Source organism: Pelodiscus sinensis, chromosome 5, assembly GCF_052426305.1.
Source record: "Pelodiscus sinensis isolate ZL-2025 chromosome 5, ASM5242630v1, whole genome shotgun sequence".
Lineage (NCBI taxonomy): Eukaryota > Metazoa > Chordata > Testudines > Trionychidae > Pelodiscus > Pelodiscus sinensis.
This window is the reverse complement of record NC_143056.1, coordinates 133,613,979-133,631,444: the sequence shown is the minus strand read 5'-3', so window position 1 is coordinate 133,631,444 and position 17,466 is coordinate 133,613,979. Positions and strand designations below refer to the sequence as shown.

General features: G+C 52.3%; 1 protein-coding gene across 1 annotated transcript; it reads right to left on the bottom strand.

The window, feature by feature from the left end:
* Positions 1-2,632: 2,632 nt before the first annotated feature.
* On the bottom strand, positions 2,633-16,622 carry NOL3 (nucleolar protein 3). The gene is made up of 3 exons (XM_006116439.4): positions 12,050-16,622; positions 9,404-9,705; positions 2,633-6,708 (listed from the first exon to the last, which is right to left on the bottom strand). Exons 2-3 carry the CDS (start codon positions 9,684-9,686, stop codon positions 6,317-6,319), a joined length of 675 nt encoding a protein of 224 aa, XP_006116501.3. The 5' UTR covers positions 9,687-9,705; positions 12,050-16,622; the 3' UTR covers positions 2,633-6,316.
* Positions 16,623-17,466: the final 844 nt, after the last annotated feature.

Below are 17,466 nucleotides of genomic sequence, written 5' to 3'. Positions count from 1 at the left end.
CATTGCTCCACGTCCTTCTTGGGTTGGGGGTTGACTGATTCCAGCAGCGGTCACAGCAGGGCCAGATCCTGAGTTGAGTCTGGGGGTTTTCATCTCCTTTTCGCTTGCAGACCCCTTTGGAAATGGGGGAGAGAACTTGATCACAGTCTAGGTAGCGACATGTGGAAGAGATATTTCCTAATGGGATGTTCAGTCGCGCAGAGAAGGGCCCTAGCACGCTCCAGTGGCGAGAAGTTGAAGCTAGACAATTCAGCCTGGAAAAAAGGGGTAGATTGTCAGGTAGGATGTTGGAACGACTTGCCCAGGGGTCCTGGTGGATTCTCTGTCTCTGGCAATGTTGAAATCGAGGTTGGATGTTTTGCCAAGAGGTCTGCCCTAGGGATAATATCAGGGCGGGTCTCTGGTCTGGGTGAGAGAGGGGGTCTGACTAGGTGTGCCCAGGGGACCCCTCTGGCTTGATATTGGAGACCTGCGAAAGGCCGGGCGTGATGGGCACTGGGCGCTTTGGGAATGGCAGGGCAGCTCATCCTCTGTGCGAGGATGTTGAAGAATTGGGGGAAAAGTGGGGTGTGACACACACGGAGCTTGCCGTGTAGCTCTGTCCTCTCGGTGAAGGAGCCAGTCTGGTTGCTCCAGGGTGTAGCAGCAAGGAAATGCTCAGGGGAGGAATTTACCCTTTCTCGGCCACCAAGGAGGGCTAGAGACGTCCTCGCTTCAAGAGGAAACAAGACCAGAGGTTCTCTTCTGTTCAAGTGACAGTATTTGGTGTTGTCTTGGATGTTCTTACGCTCCCCCCGTTAGATATGACATTGGTTCCCCCAGTCTTCGTCTTGTAGCTGCTGGAAGTAAACTCTGGGGCTGTGTCTACACTGCTAATGTAGCACTTTGGAATAGGCAAATCCGCAGGGGATTTAAATATCCCCCGCGGTATTTGCATTAACATGGCTGCCGCTTTTTTCCGGCTTGGAGATAAGCTGGAGAAAAGCGCCAGTCTAGCCGTGATTCTCCGGAAAATAAAGCCTTTTCCAGAGGATCCTCTTTCAAGTAGGAATAAGAGATCCTCCGGAAAAGGCTTTATTTTCCGGAGAATCACGTCTAGACTGGCGCTTTTCTCTGGCTTATCTCCAAGCCGGAAAAAAGCAGCAGCCATGTTAATGCAAATACCGCGGGGGATATTTAAATCCCCCGTGGATTTGCCTATTCCAAAGTGCTACATTAGCATCCCTTTTCCGGAAGGGAGGCCAGTGTAGACACAGCCTGGGTGTGTAAGAACATCAGAACAGCCAGACTGGGTCAGACCAAAGGTTCATCTCACCCAGTGTCCTGTCTGCCGACAGTGGCCAAAGCCAGGTGCTCTACAATGAGGGAATAGAACAGGAAATTATCCAATGCACCCAGACACCCATTCCTAGCTTCTGATCAACAAAGGTTAGGGACATCTTCCCAGCCTAGCCCGGCTGTTGACGGACCCGTCCTCCATGAATTTACTAGCTCTTTTTTTGAACCAGGTTGTAGTTTTGTGCTTGTCCATCCATCCCAGTTCTGTGGGTGTTGATACCTCAGTCCCCTTTCTGCGCCCTCTGAGTTCACACTAATGGGGTCAGGTCTCACGCCCTCGCCCATTTCTGGGTGTGATTTACAATTCCCCCACTCGTTGATTGGTAATCTGGGAACAGCATCCTGACCATGCCGATTGCTTATGACTGTGCCACTCCCACCAGACCCTGCATCTCTTCCCTTCTCATGCCCCTGGTCAGTGCTCTCCAAAGACCAAACAGCCTCCTGAAAACAAAGGGCTCATCTGGACGATGGGGAACGGTCGAAAGAAGGTATACAAATTCCGCGGGAATTTGCATAGCTTCTTCAGATCTCACTTTCGAAAGCAGAGCTTTCGAAAGTGCAAGTAGTTAAGACGCAGCTTTTTCGGCAATCCCCCCCTTTGTCGAAACGCCCCGTAAACCACCCTTTTTGAGGAAGAGCGGCTTTTCAATACGGGGGGGGGCTTTGCCGAAAAAGCCACGTCTGAACTACTTTCACTTTCGAAAGCTCGGAAAGGGCAATCGGAAGAAGCTATGCAAATTCCCACAGAGTTTGCATATCTTCTTTCGAGTATTCCCCGTACTCTAGATGAGCCCAAAGAGCTTTCTCTAGGCAGTGGAACAAAACGTTTGAGGAAAAATGACAAACAGGTGGGTCTGGTTTCATCCCGTCTTACGACGAGACTTGAATGAATTTCCTTGATGTAGTTTCCAGTGGATCATCCCAATGTTTATTTTTAAAAGTTTTTACCAATGAGGGTTTTCACCCTTGTGCGAAATGATGGGGGAGCGGGTCAGACAGTACTGCGATGCTAGTTGTTCAAACCCAGATTGTCAACCTCCCAAGTCAAAGTATGCTAGCCAGACAAGGCGGAGGAGACATAGCTTTTATTGGACTACCTTCGGTTGGTAGGAAAGCCTAGCTGTCATTCACACGTGCTTAACCCGCCCACCCCTGAACCACAGAAGTTTTGCCGCAGCAGTGCCAACGCTGCTTTGCCAGCACAGCACCCAGGAGTGGGTGGGGGGAAGTATTTTGTGGGGCGAACGTGCCAACCAACAGTGTACACGTGCGTCGACTTTTAGCGACGCAGCCTTGTCACTACCATCGCTGCGTAGTGTAGATCTACCCTTCAAGGTGGAATGGCCCATTAACGCTCCTCTAAGATAGGACAACAACAAGGGAAAAAAAAAGGGGTGGTTCGTGGGTTACATGTTGTTGAAATAAGCCACAAATCCAGTGTCTCTGGTCAGTTGTGTAGGACCCTGGCTCGTGAACGGTGTCTTGTGTGGATCATGGTAGCAGTGGAGGTGTGTCTGCTTTCTTCGAGGAGAAGCTTGGAGAAGTGGGGGATTGTTTGACGGTCAGAAGTTGTGATTCCTGAAAGATTTCTTCCAGGATGGGATCCCCATTGAGTATGGGTTGTAGTTATCTGCTGACACCCCCTATGGGTTCCAATGTGGGTGTTAGGTGACAATTAAGGGTCTGTGGTTGGAGGGGGGATGGTATTTCTGTCTTCTCACAGCGTGTTTGGGTGGCCCATCCCGTGATGGGGGTCTACTTCTTTGTTGCAATGTTTGCTGCAGTCAGTGTTGGGTTGAGGTGGAGATCCCAGACTTACGCCTCGGAACGTCGGAGGGCCTGACTGTTGATAACCGATTTCTTGGTGTGTTTGGCTCCATGAAGGTCGGAGGGTGAACCAGAAGTTTCTTCTCGGTAGAGTTCCATTGTTGAAGCTAGTTGTGGTATCCAGGAAGTTCGTGGTGGTGTAGGCATGTTCCAGTGGGAACTGGATGGCTGGGTGGTGGTAGTTGAAGCTGTGGTGGAAATCTCTCAGGGAGCCGAAGTTGTCTCTTCAGAAGATAAAAATATCGTTGCTGTATCTCAGGGGTATCATCGGGTATTAAAGGGCCACACCCCTTAGAACAAAAGCTACCTACTTCGGCTAAATTATCTGTTCCATTTTGTATTTACCTGTCATGCTCCTAGTCGCTTTCCCAAGACGTGAAGAAGAGTTTTATATAGTTTGAAAACTTCTCTCTCCACCCAATAAGAGAGCCTACTTCACTCCCCTGGTCTCGCTAAGATCCTGGGAGAGATACGGCTACAGCAACACTGCTTAGGTCAAAGAGTGCACCGTCGATAGCTTTAAATCAAATTCTCTTACATTCTCAGGCAGCGTTTTTCTTAGCTTGGCTCACTGTAAATTTGGAAAATTGTCGATGGAAATATTTTTGCATCAGTTCATGTGTGTATGGTGAAAGCCACGTTTATCCACAGCTACCAATAAAAATGTAATCTTGGCAAGCCATCTTCTGCCTTACTACAAGCCAAGCTAGATAACCCTCACGTTTCGGTTACAGGAGCAGATCCGTTGACATCGTTTTAGCAGGCCCAGAAGCCGACTCCCGATAAGGGAAGCATCTCCGTGCTTGTCTGTCCCTCAGTAGCTATTCCTCCATCACTCCCCATGTGGATGTATGACTTGTCCACACATGGAGTTATTCCTGATGAGCTATTCCGGATTCTCTCCTTATGGGAGCACATTGATTCTGGAATATGGGTACCTTATTCCAGAATAAGTGTGTCTACACATGAGGCTAATAAGGAATAGCTATTCTGCTTTTAAAATCGTACCCTATCTTAATCTGAATTGTTTTCTCCATGTACCTAAGATAGTGGACCTCTGATGATCGGGCCATTGTTTCACAGCTTGATCCATTCAGCCTTGTTGGTTTTCTACCACAGCTCTTTTGATGGTGGAAAAATGTGTTGAAAATGTCCTCTCCAACATAGCAACTTGGAAATCCCATCCTTCGGGGGCTAAATACCAGGGAAGGAGAACAGCTACTGAAGCTAAAGGACAATGTTGGCCCAAGGACACATGGGAATTAATTGGCCAGGAAGTAATTGAGGCAGAAGATCAGAAGAAGGTTTGTAACCATCAGAAAAGGAAGGTTATCTCAGAAAGATAAGAGGTGTCATGCTGGGTCAGACAAATGTATCCCAGTATCTTGTCTCCGACTTGTGGCCAGTAACGCTTTTGTGGACAGCACAGAACAAGGCAGTTATGGAGTGATCCATCTCTCTTCCATTCTGAGCTTCTTGCAGTCACGGGTTGAGGGTCACGGCAAGCATGGGGTTGTGTCCCTGACCATCTTGGGTAACAGTCATTGAATCCTCCATGAATTTACCCAGGTTTTTTTGTTATGCTTTTGGCCATCACAACATCCTGCAGCAGTGAGTTCCACTGCTTAATTGTCTATTAAGTACTTGCCCTTCATATTGAACCTGCTGCCTGTTAATTTTCTCAGGTGAGCCCTGTTTTTTGTATTGCAGGAAAGGGTAACTTAACACTTCCCTGTTCGCTTTTCTTACACTGTTCCTTATTTGAAAGACTCCATCATGTCCCCCGCTAGTCCTCTCTGTTGTAAGCTGCACGGTGTTCCCCTTTTTTACCCTCTCCTCGTGTGGAAGCTCTTCCGTACCCTGGATCACGTCGCTTTCCCTGTTCGGAACCCATGCATTTGTGTAATGGCTCAGTGATACTTTTCTATGGCTTTCCTAATAGTTCCCATCATTGTCGGCCTTTTTGACCATCCCTGGGCATTGAGCAGTTGTGGGACAACTCCTTCTCCCTCCCGCTGCCCTCCATCGGAAAACACATCCCACGTCCATCACCGTGTGTGCGAGGGATGGGATCCACGCCAGACCTGGAGTGAGTTTCCGGCTCAGAATAACGGGATGAAGAGGGAGATGGGGAAATTGGTCAGAGGCACCCAATTACTTTTGGTTGGTTCAGAGGGTGAGGAGCTTCAGACGGGGCTAGTAAAATGGGTATTTGGGCCACATGACAATGGGTGGCATCCCATGAAGAAAATGCAACTGGCCGCATCAAGGAAATAGCCGTGAAATGTAAAGAAGCAGCCTCAACAAGAATGAGGTACCAGAGGGGAAAGATTCGCCTTGGTTGGGCAAGAGAGGAGCCATAGCAGATATCCCCGGGAGAAAAACAGCTGGTTGGTAGGTAGGTAGATGAACCATCTCCCTCCTCCAGCTCTGGATCGAAATCCTCTTTCTCCTCTGGCTCCGGGTCTCGCAGGGTCTCTGATTCCTGCTCTGGAGCGAGACCTACCTAGTGGTTTAACCAAGATCTCGAAGTTAACCTGATTGGTTCGCACCAATCAGCAGCTGCCGCAAGTTGGAGAGCAGGAATTTTGCTCGTGAAACGACACTGCCGAATTCTGCATCCGCTACCGTTTCTGAGCAGATCCAGCATCGGAGTGACAAAGGCTGGGACGCCAGCCGCAAGATCCACAGCTCGAGAAACGATTGCAGGCAGCTGTCCATCTTGTCGGTACCCTGACGTCCCTTCCCATTCTCACTGGCCGGGTTTCATGGTTCACTTGGTGTATTTGATTTCTCCTCTCCTCGCCCCAGGGAAATCGCAACTGGCCCATCTGAGATTCCCTGCGGCACGTTCCCAGACTCCATGTCCTGATGGATAAAGAAACTCTGGTGATGCTGTGGTCCTCCTTCCTCCCATGCTGATGCCCACGCGACAAAGGGATCCACAATTGCAGTTACAACACGGTTCTGGCAACCGCAATGGAATCGCTCTTCTCCATCGGCAGCCTCCTGGAGGGAATTCATGGCTTTAAGTTGACACTGAGGGCAGCCCGTGGCTGGTAAAAGCAGACTCTATCAATACAGAAGGACTCCTCTATGAGGACGAAGCTTTTGGGAGAAGTTTTTTCTTCTCACCAGGGTCTAGGTCTCACTGGGTATCTGACTCCTGCTCGGAATTTGAACCTTCTGACTCAGGGTCCGGTTCCGTTTCTGATTCTTCCTCTGGATTTGAACCAACTTCCTCATCCAGCTCTTGGTTGTACTGAGTCTCTGGTTCCTGCTCCAAATCGGAACCGCCCGTCTCCGGGTCCCGTTCAGTGTCTGATTCTCTCTCTGGATTTGAACCGTTTCCCTCCTCCAGCTCTGGATCGAAATCCTCTTTCTCCTCTGGCTCCGGGTCTCGCAGGGTCTCTGATTCCTGCTCTGGAGCGAGACCATCTCCTTCCTCCACCTTTGGATGGTGCTCTGGATTGAAAAAATCCCTCTCCCTTGGCTCTGGGTTTCGCACAGGCCGTGAATCTCGCTCTGGATTGAAAAAATCTACCAAGGAAAGCAGAGGAGGAAAAACAGAAGAGCAGTCTATTGTTAGAATCCTAGGCTGGAAGAGACCTCAGGAGTCATCAAGTCCAGCCCCCTACCCAAAGTAGGACCAACCCCAACTCAATCATCAAAACGAAATCGTTGTTAATTGACTTTCTTTACCTGCCTAATTGGACCATGCAGCCCACAGCTCTAGAAAATTCCCAGACAAAAGTTTTGTTAAGTTTGAGAGCATTTACATTGATGTGCCTCTAAGACCCTGTAATGGGTGGCTGTTCTGTCCTGGAATGGAAAGAGTTAAAACAGCCCTGGGAGAGGGCGGAGACTGGGAGCCAATCGGGAGAGGGTTTGAGGCAGCCAATCAGAGCCCAGCAGGGCTGTATAAAAAGATGGCTGGCCAGGAGGGATTCACTCTTGCTCCAGCCCTGGAGGGAGAGGGACCCAGCTGCCTGCTAGCAGAGTACGTTGGCCAGAGCAGCGCTGGGGGAAGGCAGGGTGAGCCAGGGGCGCTCAGGCCTGAATAGACCCCAGGGAGATACCAGGGCTGTGGAGGAGCAGCCAGGGCGGGAATAGGCAGCAGGGCCAACCCCCCTTGCCAGTGGTGAAGCAGCCGGTTCAAATGGCCATTTGCCCCCAAGGGAATGGGGCTAGCTGACGAACGGCAGTGGGTCACTGAGGCAAGATGGCGGCGTAGAGGGTAACAGGGTTCCCTGGGAGATGAGCCTCCTTTCAGGCAGAACCCTGAGGGACGGGTGCTGCGGCCTGGGGGCGGGGACCCAGGTCCTAATGTGTGGGGGAGAACGTACAAAAAAACGGGTAACAGCGGGCGAGGTACTGCCAGCAGGGGGCTCTCTGAGGCTAATTCCTGGAGACGCCAGGACGTCTTACCACCATGTCTCATTCATTACCCGGCCTTTTCCATTCCTGTTTTCATCTCCTTCTCCTCCGCTCTCCCCCGGCTTCCCGGCAAATGCTTCTGAACAAACAACGCCCTGCGGCACCTGCGAGACTAACACGTTCACTTGGGCCCCGCGCTTTCGTCTTCGAAGCGCCATGAGGCTCCTCCTTGTTTCTGCTGGAGGCTCTTTCTACTTCTCCTCCTCCCCCGGCCCGCCTGCCTCGTGCCTCGCTTCTGCGCGCGCCTCTCCAGCACGTGCCCGGCAGTGTCACCCCTCTGCTGGCCTCCCCTGAGCGCTGAGGCCAAGCTCTGCGTGTCCCCGAGTAGAACCGGCAAGGGTGGACCCGCCCCTGCGCTTCCAGCTGCTCTTGCAGCCTTCCCAGCGCGCCTGGGCAAAGATGAGCCTGCAGAAGGCGCAGGGACGGAGGATGAATGCGAGTCACCCGCGAGCTACCAGTTCTGTGTGGTGCACGTGCGAGGAGCAGCTCTTCTGGGGCCTTCTGGGGCGTAGCCACTGGCCCTGGTGGACGTACTGAGTGCAGCGTGCTGCACCCGTCGGACCCATACGGGCGCCTGGTGTCATGGCTCTTCCGGGAGGAGACTGACCCAAAACAATGAGTCCTGTGGCACCTTAGGGACTAACACATCCTAGGGCTGGAAGAGCCCTCAAGAGGTATCTAGTCCAGCCCCCTGCCCAAGGCAGGACCAATCCCAACTAAACCAACCCAGCCAGGGCTTGGTCAAACTGGGACTGAAACATCCCTAGGGATGGAGATTCCACCCCCACCCTAGGGAACCCATCCCAGCGCTTCCCCACCCGCCTAGGGAAAGAGTTTTTCCTGCTATTCAACCTGGACCTCTCCCACCACAACTTGAGACCATTGCTCCTTGTTCTGCCATCTGCTCCCACTGAGAACAGCCTCTCTCCAGCCTCTTTGGAACCCCCCTTCAGGAAGTTGAAGGCTGCTATCAAGTCCCCCCTCACTCTTCCCTTCTGCAGACTAAACAGACCCAACTCCCTCAGCCTCTCCTCGTAGATCATGTGCTCCAGCCCCCAAATCATTTTGGTTGCCCTCCACTGGACTCTCCAATGCGTCCACATCCTTTCTACAGTGGGGGCTCCAGAATTGGATGGAGTACTCCAAATGTGGCCCCACCAGTGCCGAATCAAGGGGCATAATCACTTCCCTAGTTCTGCTGGCAATGCTCCTCCTAATGCACCCTAATAAGCCGTTAGCCTTCTTGGCTACAAGCGCCCACTGTTGACTCGGGTTTATTAAGGCATCAGCTTTCGTAGGTCAAACCTACGCACTGGAGAGGGTCCAGCGGAGGGCAACCAAAATGATTCGGGGGCTGGAGCGTATGACCTAGGAGGAGAGGCTGAGGGACTTGGGTCTGTTTAGTCTGCAGAAGAGAAGAGTGAGGGGGGATTTGAGAGCAGCCTTCAACTTCCTGAAGGGCGGTTCCAAAGAGGATGGAGAGAGGCTGTTCTCAGTAGTGACACATGGCAGAACAAGGAGCGATGGTCTCAAGTTGTGGTGGGAGAGGTCCAGGTTGGATATTAGGAAAAATTATTTCCCTAGGAGAGTGGTGAAGCGCTGGGATGGGTTCCCTAGGGAAGTAGTGGAGTCTCCATCCCTAGAGGTGTTTAAGTCTCGGCTTGACAAAGCCCTGGCCGGGTTGATTGAGTTGGGATTGGTCCTGCTTAGAGCAGGGCGCTGGACTTGACGACCTTCTGAGGTCTCTTCCAGCTCTCTGGTTCTATGATTCTATAACCCACTTCAGCATGCGACTTACCATATTCAGAAGGCCGCCACGGCTGGTTTGTGCCTGGGAATAAGCTTTCTAAGCACTCCAGGAAGATGCGGCAGGCCGGCTCCCCCCTTCTCTGTATGTAAATCAGCAACTTCCTAATTCTGGCCACCGTGTCTTCCATCTGGTTCATGCTGTCGTACTCCTCTTCGGAGATGGCCGACTGGGCCAGCAGCTCGTCCAAGACGCTCTCGGGGTCTCTCTGGATGATTCCGATCAGCTCCTTGCGCCGGGTGCGTATCACGGCGGAGTTGTCGCCGGCGGCCATGGCTCCCGCGTCCCAGGGGCTGGAATGACACAATCGTAAAGCTACCTGAGAGGCCAGGGCTAGCGGGGAGAGAGGCCGCTAGGGATCGAAGGACAGAGCTATCGGGCTGGAAGGGCCTTCGGGAGGCCACCTCGTCCTGTGGCAAGGCCAAGTAAACCTAGGACACCAGTCACGGGTATTTGTCCGACCTGTTCTCAGAGCCCTCAAGTGTTGAGTCCACAAGCTCCAGAGCCAGGCCTGCTGATGGAAGGGAGGGGAGGGGTAAAGGGGTAGTTGCCCTGGGGCCTGGTGATTCAGAGGGGCCTGGGACCCCCAGACATTGTTCCCTCTAATTTTTCCACCCATGTGCAGAATAAATTTTGTTTTGCACACCGAGACACACAGATGTGCACCAGCAGTAGAAACACAGGCTGCCGGCTGTCAGCCCTGTGGGCGCTCTGCGAATCAGCTAGGCGGCATCTGAATCTTTCGTCGGTGGCTGCCCAAGCGCTCAGCTTACAGGGAACGCTGCTCCCGGCCACCACTGCTCTACTGCAGCTGCACTAGTGGCTGGAGTCCCCGCCCCTTTAAATTTCCATCTCTTGCTCCAGGCAGCTCTAAGGACTGGGTGTGTGTGGAGGGCTGGCTGCCGAGGCTCCGCCCCTTCTGCCTGAGGCTCCGCCCCTTCTGCCTGAGGCTCCGCCCCTTCTGCCTGAGGCTCCCGTCCCTTCCTGGATTGTGGAGTCAGCCTTCCTACCCCACCTTTCCCAGGGGCCTGCAGGAGCTGTTGGCTCCCCTGTCCAGAGCATCACTTTGCTTAAAGTTAAAATAATTTCCTAAGATCTAATCCACAGCTCCCTGGCTGCAGTTGAACCCGCTTCTTCTTGTCCTGCCTTCAGTGGACTCGGAGAACAACTCATCACCGTTCCCTTTGTATCCACTTTGTACCTATTTGAAGACTGTTCTGAGACCCCTCCGCTGTGTTCTCTTCTCTCAACTATCCCCGCCCGGGTCCCTCGGCCTCTCCTCGACGGTTACATTCTCTTATCGTGTTCGTTGCTTTCCTCTGGACTCTCTCCAATTTGGCCACATCCCTCTGTAGGATCTACAGTTGGGCACGGTCCTCCTCCGGGCCCAGCTGTTACCATTCGTGGGGATCATCAGACTCCTCCCTTTCTTCTCGGCAGCAGCACGGTTTCTGCGATCCGAAGGGGGCACGGCCGTGGATGCTTTGGGGGGCTGGCCATTCGAAAACCGGACCTCACAATCCGGGGGGCGGATGAAATGTCTGGCTGGGCCCGGGACAGCAAGGGTTGGTGCCGTGTCGAACGGCGTTGGGTTGTTTTCACGTTACACGGAACGAGACGGCTTTTTGAAAGAGTTGTTTCAAACGGAAAAACACTGAAACTCTTGCCAGGCTGCCAGGTCCTTCCTGCTCCACCGCTGGAGCAAGAGTGTGTCCCTGAGCTCAGCAGCTCCTATTTATACCGCCCCAGCTGGGCCCTGATTGGCCGCTTGCTCCAGGGTTGGGCTTAACCCTTCTCTCACCGGGAGCAGGGCGGTCGCCTCACTACCCTGCCAAAATCGAACTGAACTTCCAGGGCCCTTCTTATCGTCTCTCGTATCTTAACGTTTTCTCTGAGGTGCTGAGAAAATTATCCCCTGCCTGCAAAACCGCAATGTAGCTTCTCTGCTCCATATCCACCATCTCAGGGGAGTAGCAAAAGGGCTACTCCATCTGCCAGATGGCTACCAGCTCGGCAGAGGTGGTGAGTGAAGGTAGGGCCGGGGAAGGGGTTGGGAACAGCTGCCATATGAAGAGCGATTGAAAAGACTAGGACGTTTCAGCTTGGAAAAAAGGAGGCTAAGGGGGTCTCTAAAATCACAACTGGTGTGGAGAAAGTGAATAAGGAAACGTTATTTACTTGTTCCCATCACATCAGAACTAGGGTTCACCAAATGAATTAAACAGGTCGCAGGTTGAAAACGAAAGGAAGGTTTTTCTTCACACGGCGCATAGTCAACCTGTGGAACTCCTTGCCGGTGGATGATTTGAAGGCCAGGATTTTAACAGGTTTCAAAAAAGAACTAAATAAATCCATGCAGGTTAGCCAGGCTGGGCAGGAATGGTGTCTCTAGCCGCTGTTTGTCAGAGGCTGGGAGTGGGCGACGGAGGAGGGATCTGTTCCCTCCCTCTGCGGCACGTGGCATTGGCTGCTGTTGGCAGACAGGACACTGGGCTAGACCGCTCTTTGCTCTGACCCATTATGGCCGTTCTTACGTGAGGGAAAGGGCGGCAGAGCGCGAAGGCTCTGGCAGGCAGAAGAAACGTTTCCCCAGAGGGGAGAGGGGGAGCGATTAGTGAAAAGTCGCGCGGTGCCTACCTGCTGGGTCTGTGAGAGTCCAGCGAGATCCCCGTCCCCGCAAGGTGTCGGCCTGCAGAAACGCAGAGTCACTCCAGCCTCTCTTGCAGCATGCCCTTGGCTCTGTTTCGCACGGCAGGGAAGCCGAGTTGCTCTCTAGCTCTCGTGTTCCCGGGAGGCGTCTGCGTTCAGCAGCAGACTGGCTGCGTCGGGCAGGTGGTGTGAGCAGGCGACGGGGATGAGGCGTGTGTCAGGACCGCTGGGAAATCAGCGAGGAAGAAGTCTCGACCCACAGACGCTTTGCTTCCTCCTCCTCTCCCGTGGCGCTTGGCGCAGTCCCTGCTGCTATTTGTGTCTGGCTGGGGACGAGCCAAGATGAAACGGAGACGGCGAAAGCTTAGATCATGGCTTTCTTTGCAGTGCCAGCCTGCCCCTCCTCACACGGCATGGCAGGACAAGGCCAGCTGCACCAAGGGGGTGGAGGAAGGGCATCTCACTTCTGTTCCCTGCTGCCCACACTGGCTGTTTGGGGCTGGCTTATCTGTGTGGCTGCAGTCGCACTAAAACTAGACACTTCAATACCCCTGGCACTTAAACAGGCTCTTGGTTGAAGAGCTTGCTTGCTGCTTTAGGACCCTCAATATCATTAGCATCCGTCCTAAGGAATAAGTTCCTAGCCGAGGTTAGCTGAAACACCTCAGTCTTGGTGGATGGTTGCAACATAACAACGTTTATTCTTAGAGTCATGAGCAAGGCCTCCAAACTAGCAGATTTACCCGGCGTCGCACCGGTCCTTAAATGGGTTAAAAACAATTAGATCCATTCACGGAGGCTAGGTCCATCAATGGTCATTCTTGCGTGTGCTTTTCTGCAGTCTGCTAGGTTCGTTGTCGCGGGTTCAATCATTCCAACTGAGCCGATTATAGGACACCTTGCTTTGTTGGTGTTGCTATTGAAATTCAAACACGCACCACTGGTTAAGAATTGCTCAGCCATCAAGATCTTTTAGAAAAGGCAGGACAGAGGCCTGAAAGAGCAAAAATCCCTGGACGTCTAATAGGAGTGTTTCTTAGCACTTTCTCAAGAGCCGGTGGAAAGTCAGTGAATTTGCAGCCTTGAACAAAAGTGTTTCATTGATGTTGCTTTGAAGAGACTTCCCTTTTTCCCAGTCTGCGAATGAATGAATTGAAGTATGGATATCGAATATTAAACTGCTATAATATTGTCAGATATAGTCCTGGGAAAACCACGGAACTAGAGGGTAGAACTATTGTGATTAAACCAACTTATATGTGGACAGAGAAGTCGAGAGTAAGTAGACTTGGCAGAACCGGATTTTTCCATATTTTCTTTTACAATTTCAGTGGATAATATCAAGGTTTATTTTTAAGCTTTTTTAATTCTTATTTACTTATGATTTCAGAACTGAGGCGGGATCAGAGACCAAGGGTGTGCGTGTGTCATATTTAAAAAACCAAAAATGATCTGGTAGTACTTTATAGACTAACAAAACATGTAGATGGTATTATGAGCTTTCGTGGGCACAGCCCACTTCTTCAGATGACCAGAGTTTTGAGTTTAGGATGTGCAGACCCAAAAAGGGCTGTGCCTGCGAAAGCTCATGATACCATCTCTATGTTTTGTTAGTCTATAAAGTGCTACCAGACCAGTTTTGGTGTTTTAATTGTATCCTGTACAGACTAATTCGGCTACCCCCTGACGCTTCTAATTATTTAAAGACAGCCCAGTCGACGCTGAGATGCAAAAAGTTAAAGCTTTATAACTGTGGAAGCCGAAATTGTCAACCCCACATGTCAAAAAGTACCAAGTCAGGAGCTCTCAATCCAACTCTGATAGGATTCCGGGCAGGGATTTTCTTACTTTCCATCTCTGTAAATGTTGCTGAGTATGGACCGAGCTATGTTCTCGCCAGTTGGTGTGGATAAGGTGAAGTCGACGTGTCTCATATTTCCTGGTACTTTCAAGCCTCATTCTAACCCCTCTGTGTTTTTGGGTCAGGGAGGTTGGTGTCTGAGTGGGGCGCTGGCTCCCTCTTGTGTCCTGTGAGTGGAATCTCTCCTCAGTGCTCCCTTTGTTTAGCTAATTTGTTTCGGACATTGTACGTCACTCCGTTTAAACTGTTCCCACCCCCTCCCCGCAATCTCACCCTCTCTGTGCTGAATTTCCCCTGCCATCATGTTACCCAGTTACCTGCATCTTTTACCCTGGAGTCCTGCAATCCGCAGCTGATTTTCTGTGAGAAGAAGCTGTATGTGTGGATTCATGGATGGATCCTGCATCTCTGGATTGTTTGGACTCTCACGGGGAAGTTTACCAGATGTAAAGTGGAGATCTCCAGAGACAATACATGGGGACCCTGGCGTTACAATCTGTGACTCACCTGTGAATGTTTTACCTGCTTTAACCTCTCAACAACTCTTCGCTTGTGCGGCTGCAAGTTCTCTCGTGCTGAGGCAGCGGATCCCACAGTGCTTTGATCTTCCAGGTGTGTCGGGAAAGTGCAGCAAATCCACAGAAGGTGCAAAGACCGTGCATGGAAGTGAAAGCATATTCCCCACTCCCACAAATGGAAAAAAGTTCATTTGATTGCTGAGTCAACACATGGAGGTGAGTGTGCAGAGCTGGGAGGGCGGGAGAACATGGTTTTTATGAGCGACGAGGAGTCCTGTGGCACCTTAGGGTGTGTCTAGACTACAGGGTTTTGTCAAGAAAAGTGGACTTTTGTCGACAAAACTAGACCTGCGTCTACACTGCCGCCGAGTTCTGTAAACCTCATTCTTCGAGGAATAGCGTCTTTTGTCGACAGAGTTCTGTCAACAGAAGGCGTTATTGCATCTACACTGTCCTTTGCGTCTACACTGTCATGTCAACAAAAGCCTGTAGTCTTGACGTACCCTTATAGGCTAACAGATGTATTGGAGCATAAGCTTTAGTGTGCGAAGACCCACTTCATCAGATGCATGTAGTGGAATTTACATGACTTGCATCTGACGAAGTGGGTCTTTGCCCACAAAAGCTTATGCTCGTATACATCTGTTAGTCCAGTGGTCCTCAACGTGGTGCCCGCGGGTGCCATGGTGCCCGCTGGGCCATTTCTGTGCGCCCGCCGAGTGATCAGGGCTGGCCCGGGCCCGTGGGCGCTGTCGGCTCCTGGGTGCATGGCGTATGGGCATCCCCGCCCCTGGGCACACGGCACAGGAGCAGCACCAGCCCCGGGCGTGTGGCGTATGGGCAGCCCCACCCCATGGCGTGCGGCACAGGACCGGCGCTGGCCCCGGGACTGCGGCACATGGGTGGCGCCAGCACCTGGCATGCGGCGTATGGGTGGTCCCACCCCCAGACACATGCGTGGCCCCGCCCCCGGGTGCCCGGCAGCCCCGAAAGGCTGGGGACCACTGTGTTAGTCTATAAGTTGCCACAGGACTCCTCGTTGCTTTTGCAGATCCAGACGAACACGGCTACTCCTCTGATGGTTTTTATGAGTATCCCCATGTGGCAATGCCGCGAGAAGAGGGCATCATGCGTGTGTCTGGATATTAAGGCAGCTTTCCAAGGCTCTGGTGTACGGAGGAGGGGCAAATGTGTCCCATAGAGGTTTCCCCAGGATCTAAGCCCATAGCCAGGGGATGGGATTTCATCACAGCTGGAGGGGCTGAGCTGTTCCGAGTTTTGATGGGCTGGACAATTGACAGCATGCCAGGGAATGTGGAAGTGACGAGGAAGCGGAAGCACACAAGCCACGTGTTTTGTGTGCGTCTCGGGGCATGCCAGCGGGCAGACCAGGGAGATAGGCAAAGGAGACGCTTGTCAGGAAGTAAAAGGCCTGGGATCTTTCCTTACGGGGCTTTTTTTTTACCTACCCTGAGAGTGAATGGCTGACAGCAGCCCTCCGCTAACCCCTGGCGAGCAGCCAGCGGTGCGTTTCACCATCCGTTTCCCTTGTTGCCTCCGGCAAGGTTGCGTCATTTTCGCTTGTGCAATTCGCTCTTTGCTGCTGACATGAAACATGAGCACTTGAATCAGTGCCAGGCGTGGGAGCCTACAACCTTAGGGCTGGGAGGGACCGTGGGAGGAGCAGTGAGGCAGGACCAAGGAAACCAAGATGATCCCGGACAGGTATTTGTCCCTCCTGTTCTGAAAACCCTCCTCCGATGGGGATTCCACACGTGGAAACTGGTGCCAGAGCATAGCTAGAAAGTTTCCCCTCAGAGCAAACCTTCATTTTCTTGCCACCAATTAATCCAGCTCCTCGTTGTCCAGAGCAATGGTTCACTGGCCTCTTGCTCACAACCTTTTCCATCGCTGTAGGCAGTTACCGGCTCCCTCCACAGCCGCCTTGTCTCTGGACTGACCTTGTCCTGTTCTTTTGACCTTTCTTCAGAGGCAGGGCTGCAGACCAGGGGAGCGCATGGGGTACCGTATGTTAGCGAATATACCCCTCGACTTTTTCCGAATTGAGTAAAAAAAATCTTGTATACCTTGCGCACAAGTATAACCCACAGGCTATACAAGACTTTTCTTTCCAACTGTGCCGGGGTATATTAGCTAATTTAGGGTGCCGGGGGAGGGGGTGGGATTAGCCAGCCTAAACGCCCCAGTTCCTGCGCAGCTGCCAGTCTCCGGGTGGGGGAGCACTCATCCCCCAGTTCCTGCGGCTGCGCGGAAACCGGGAGATGAGTGCTCCCCCACCGCTTTCTGCGGCTGCGCGGGAACCAGGGGGATGTGCGCTCCCCCACCCGGAGGCTGGCGGTTGTACAGGAACTCACCAGGTGAGTAAAAAAAAATATTGTATACCCCATGGGGGAGGGGTGTGTGTGTTGTAAAAACTCATATAACCTGCGGGTTATATACGCTAAAATACAGTAGTTGTCCTGGAGCCTGGTGATTTAAGAGGGTCTGAGCCACACTGCTGCCCCCTTGGCACCAGCGGTATCCAGAGCCCTTTAAATCGCCGCTGGAGTCCTGTGTGATGTGGTGTGGACCGCACTCAGGGATGGCTAGGGAGGCTAGCTCTAGCCCCGCCCCTTCTGCTCCAGACCCACCCCTTGTTCCCAAGGCCCCGCCCCTTCTGGGAGCACGGAGCGTGCCCCTCCCACACACACATTGCCCAAGGCCTGGTGAAGTCTGTCACCAGCCCTGCTTGTAGGCCAGGTTTTCCAGCCTTCTCATCACGTGTGTTGCTCGACTCTAGCCTCTCACGAGTGTGTCTAAACCTTTCCGAAGTGCAAAACACCCCCCCAGGCCCTCTGCTGAATAGAATCATAGAATACTAGGACTGGAAGGGACTTCGAGAGGCATCGAGTCCAGTCCCCTGCCCTCACGGCAGGACCAAATACTGTCTAGACCATCCCTGAGAGACATTTATCTAACCTGCTCTTAAATATCTCCAGAGATGGGGATTCCACAACCTCCCTGGG

Excerpts from the sequence above, each read along its gene's own strand:
- NOL3 (XM_006116439.4), bottom strand. The coding sequence starts at position 9,686 with ATGGCCGCCGGCGACAACTCCGCCGTGATACGCACCCGGCGCAAGGAG. Across the intron at positions 6,709-9,403 it reads GTGGCGGCCTTCTGAATATG|ATTTTTTCAATCCAGAGCGA; the intron begins GTAAGTCGCATG and ends TTTCCTTGGTAG.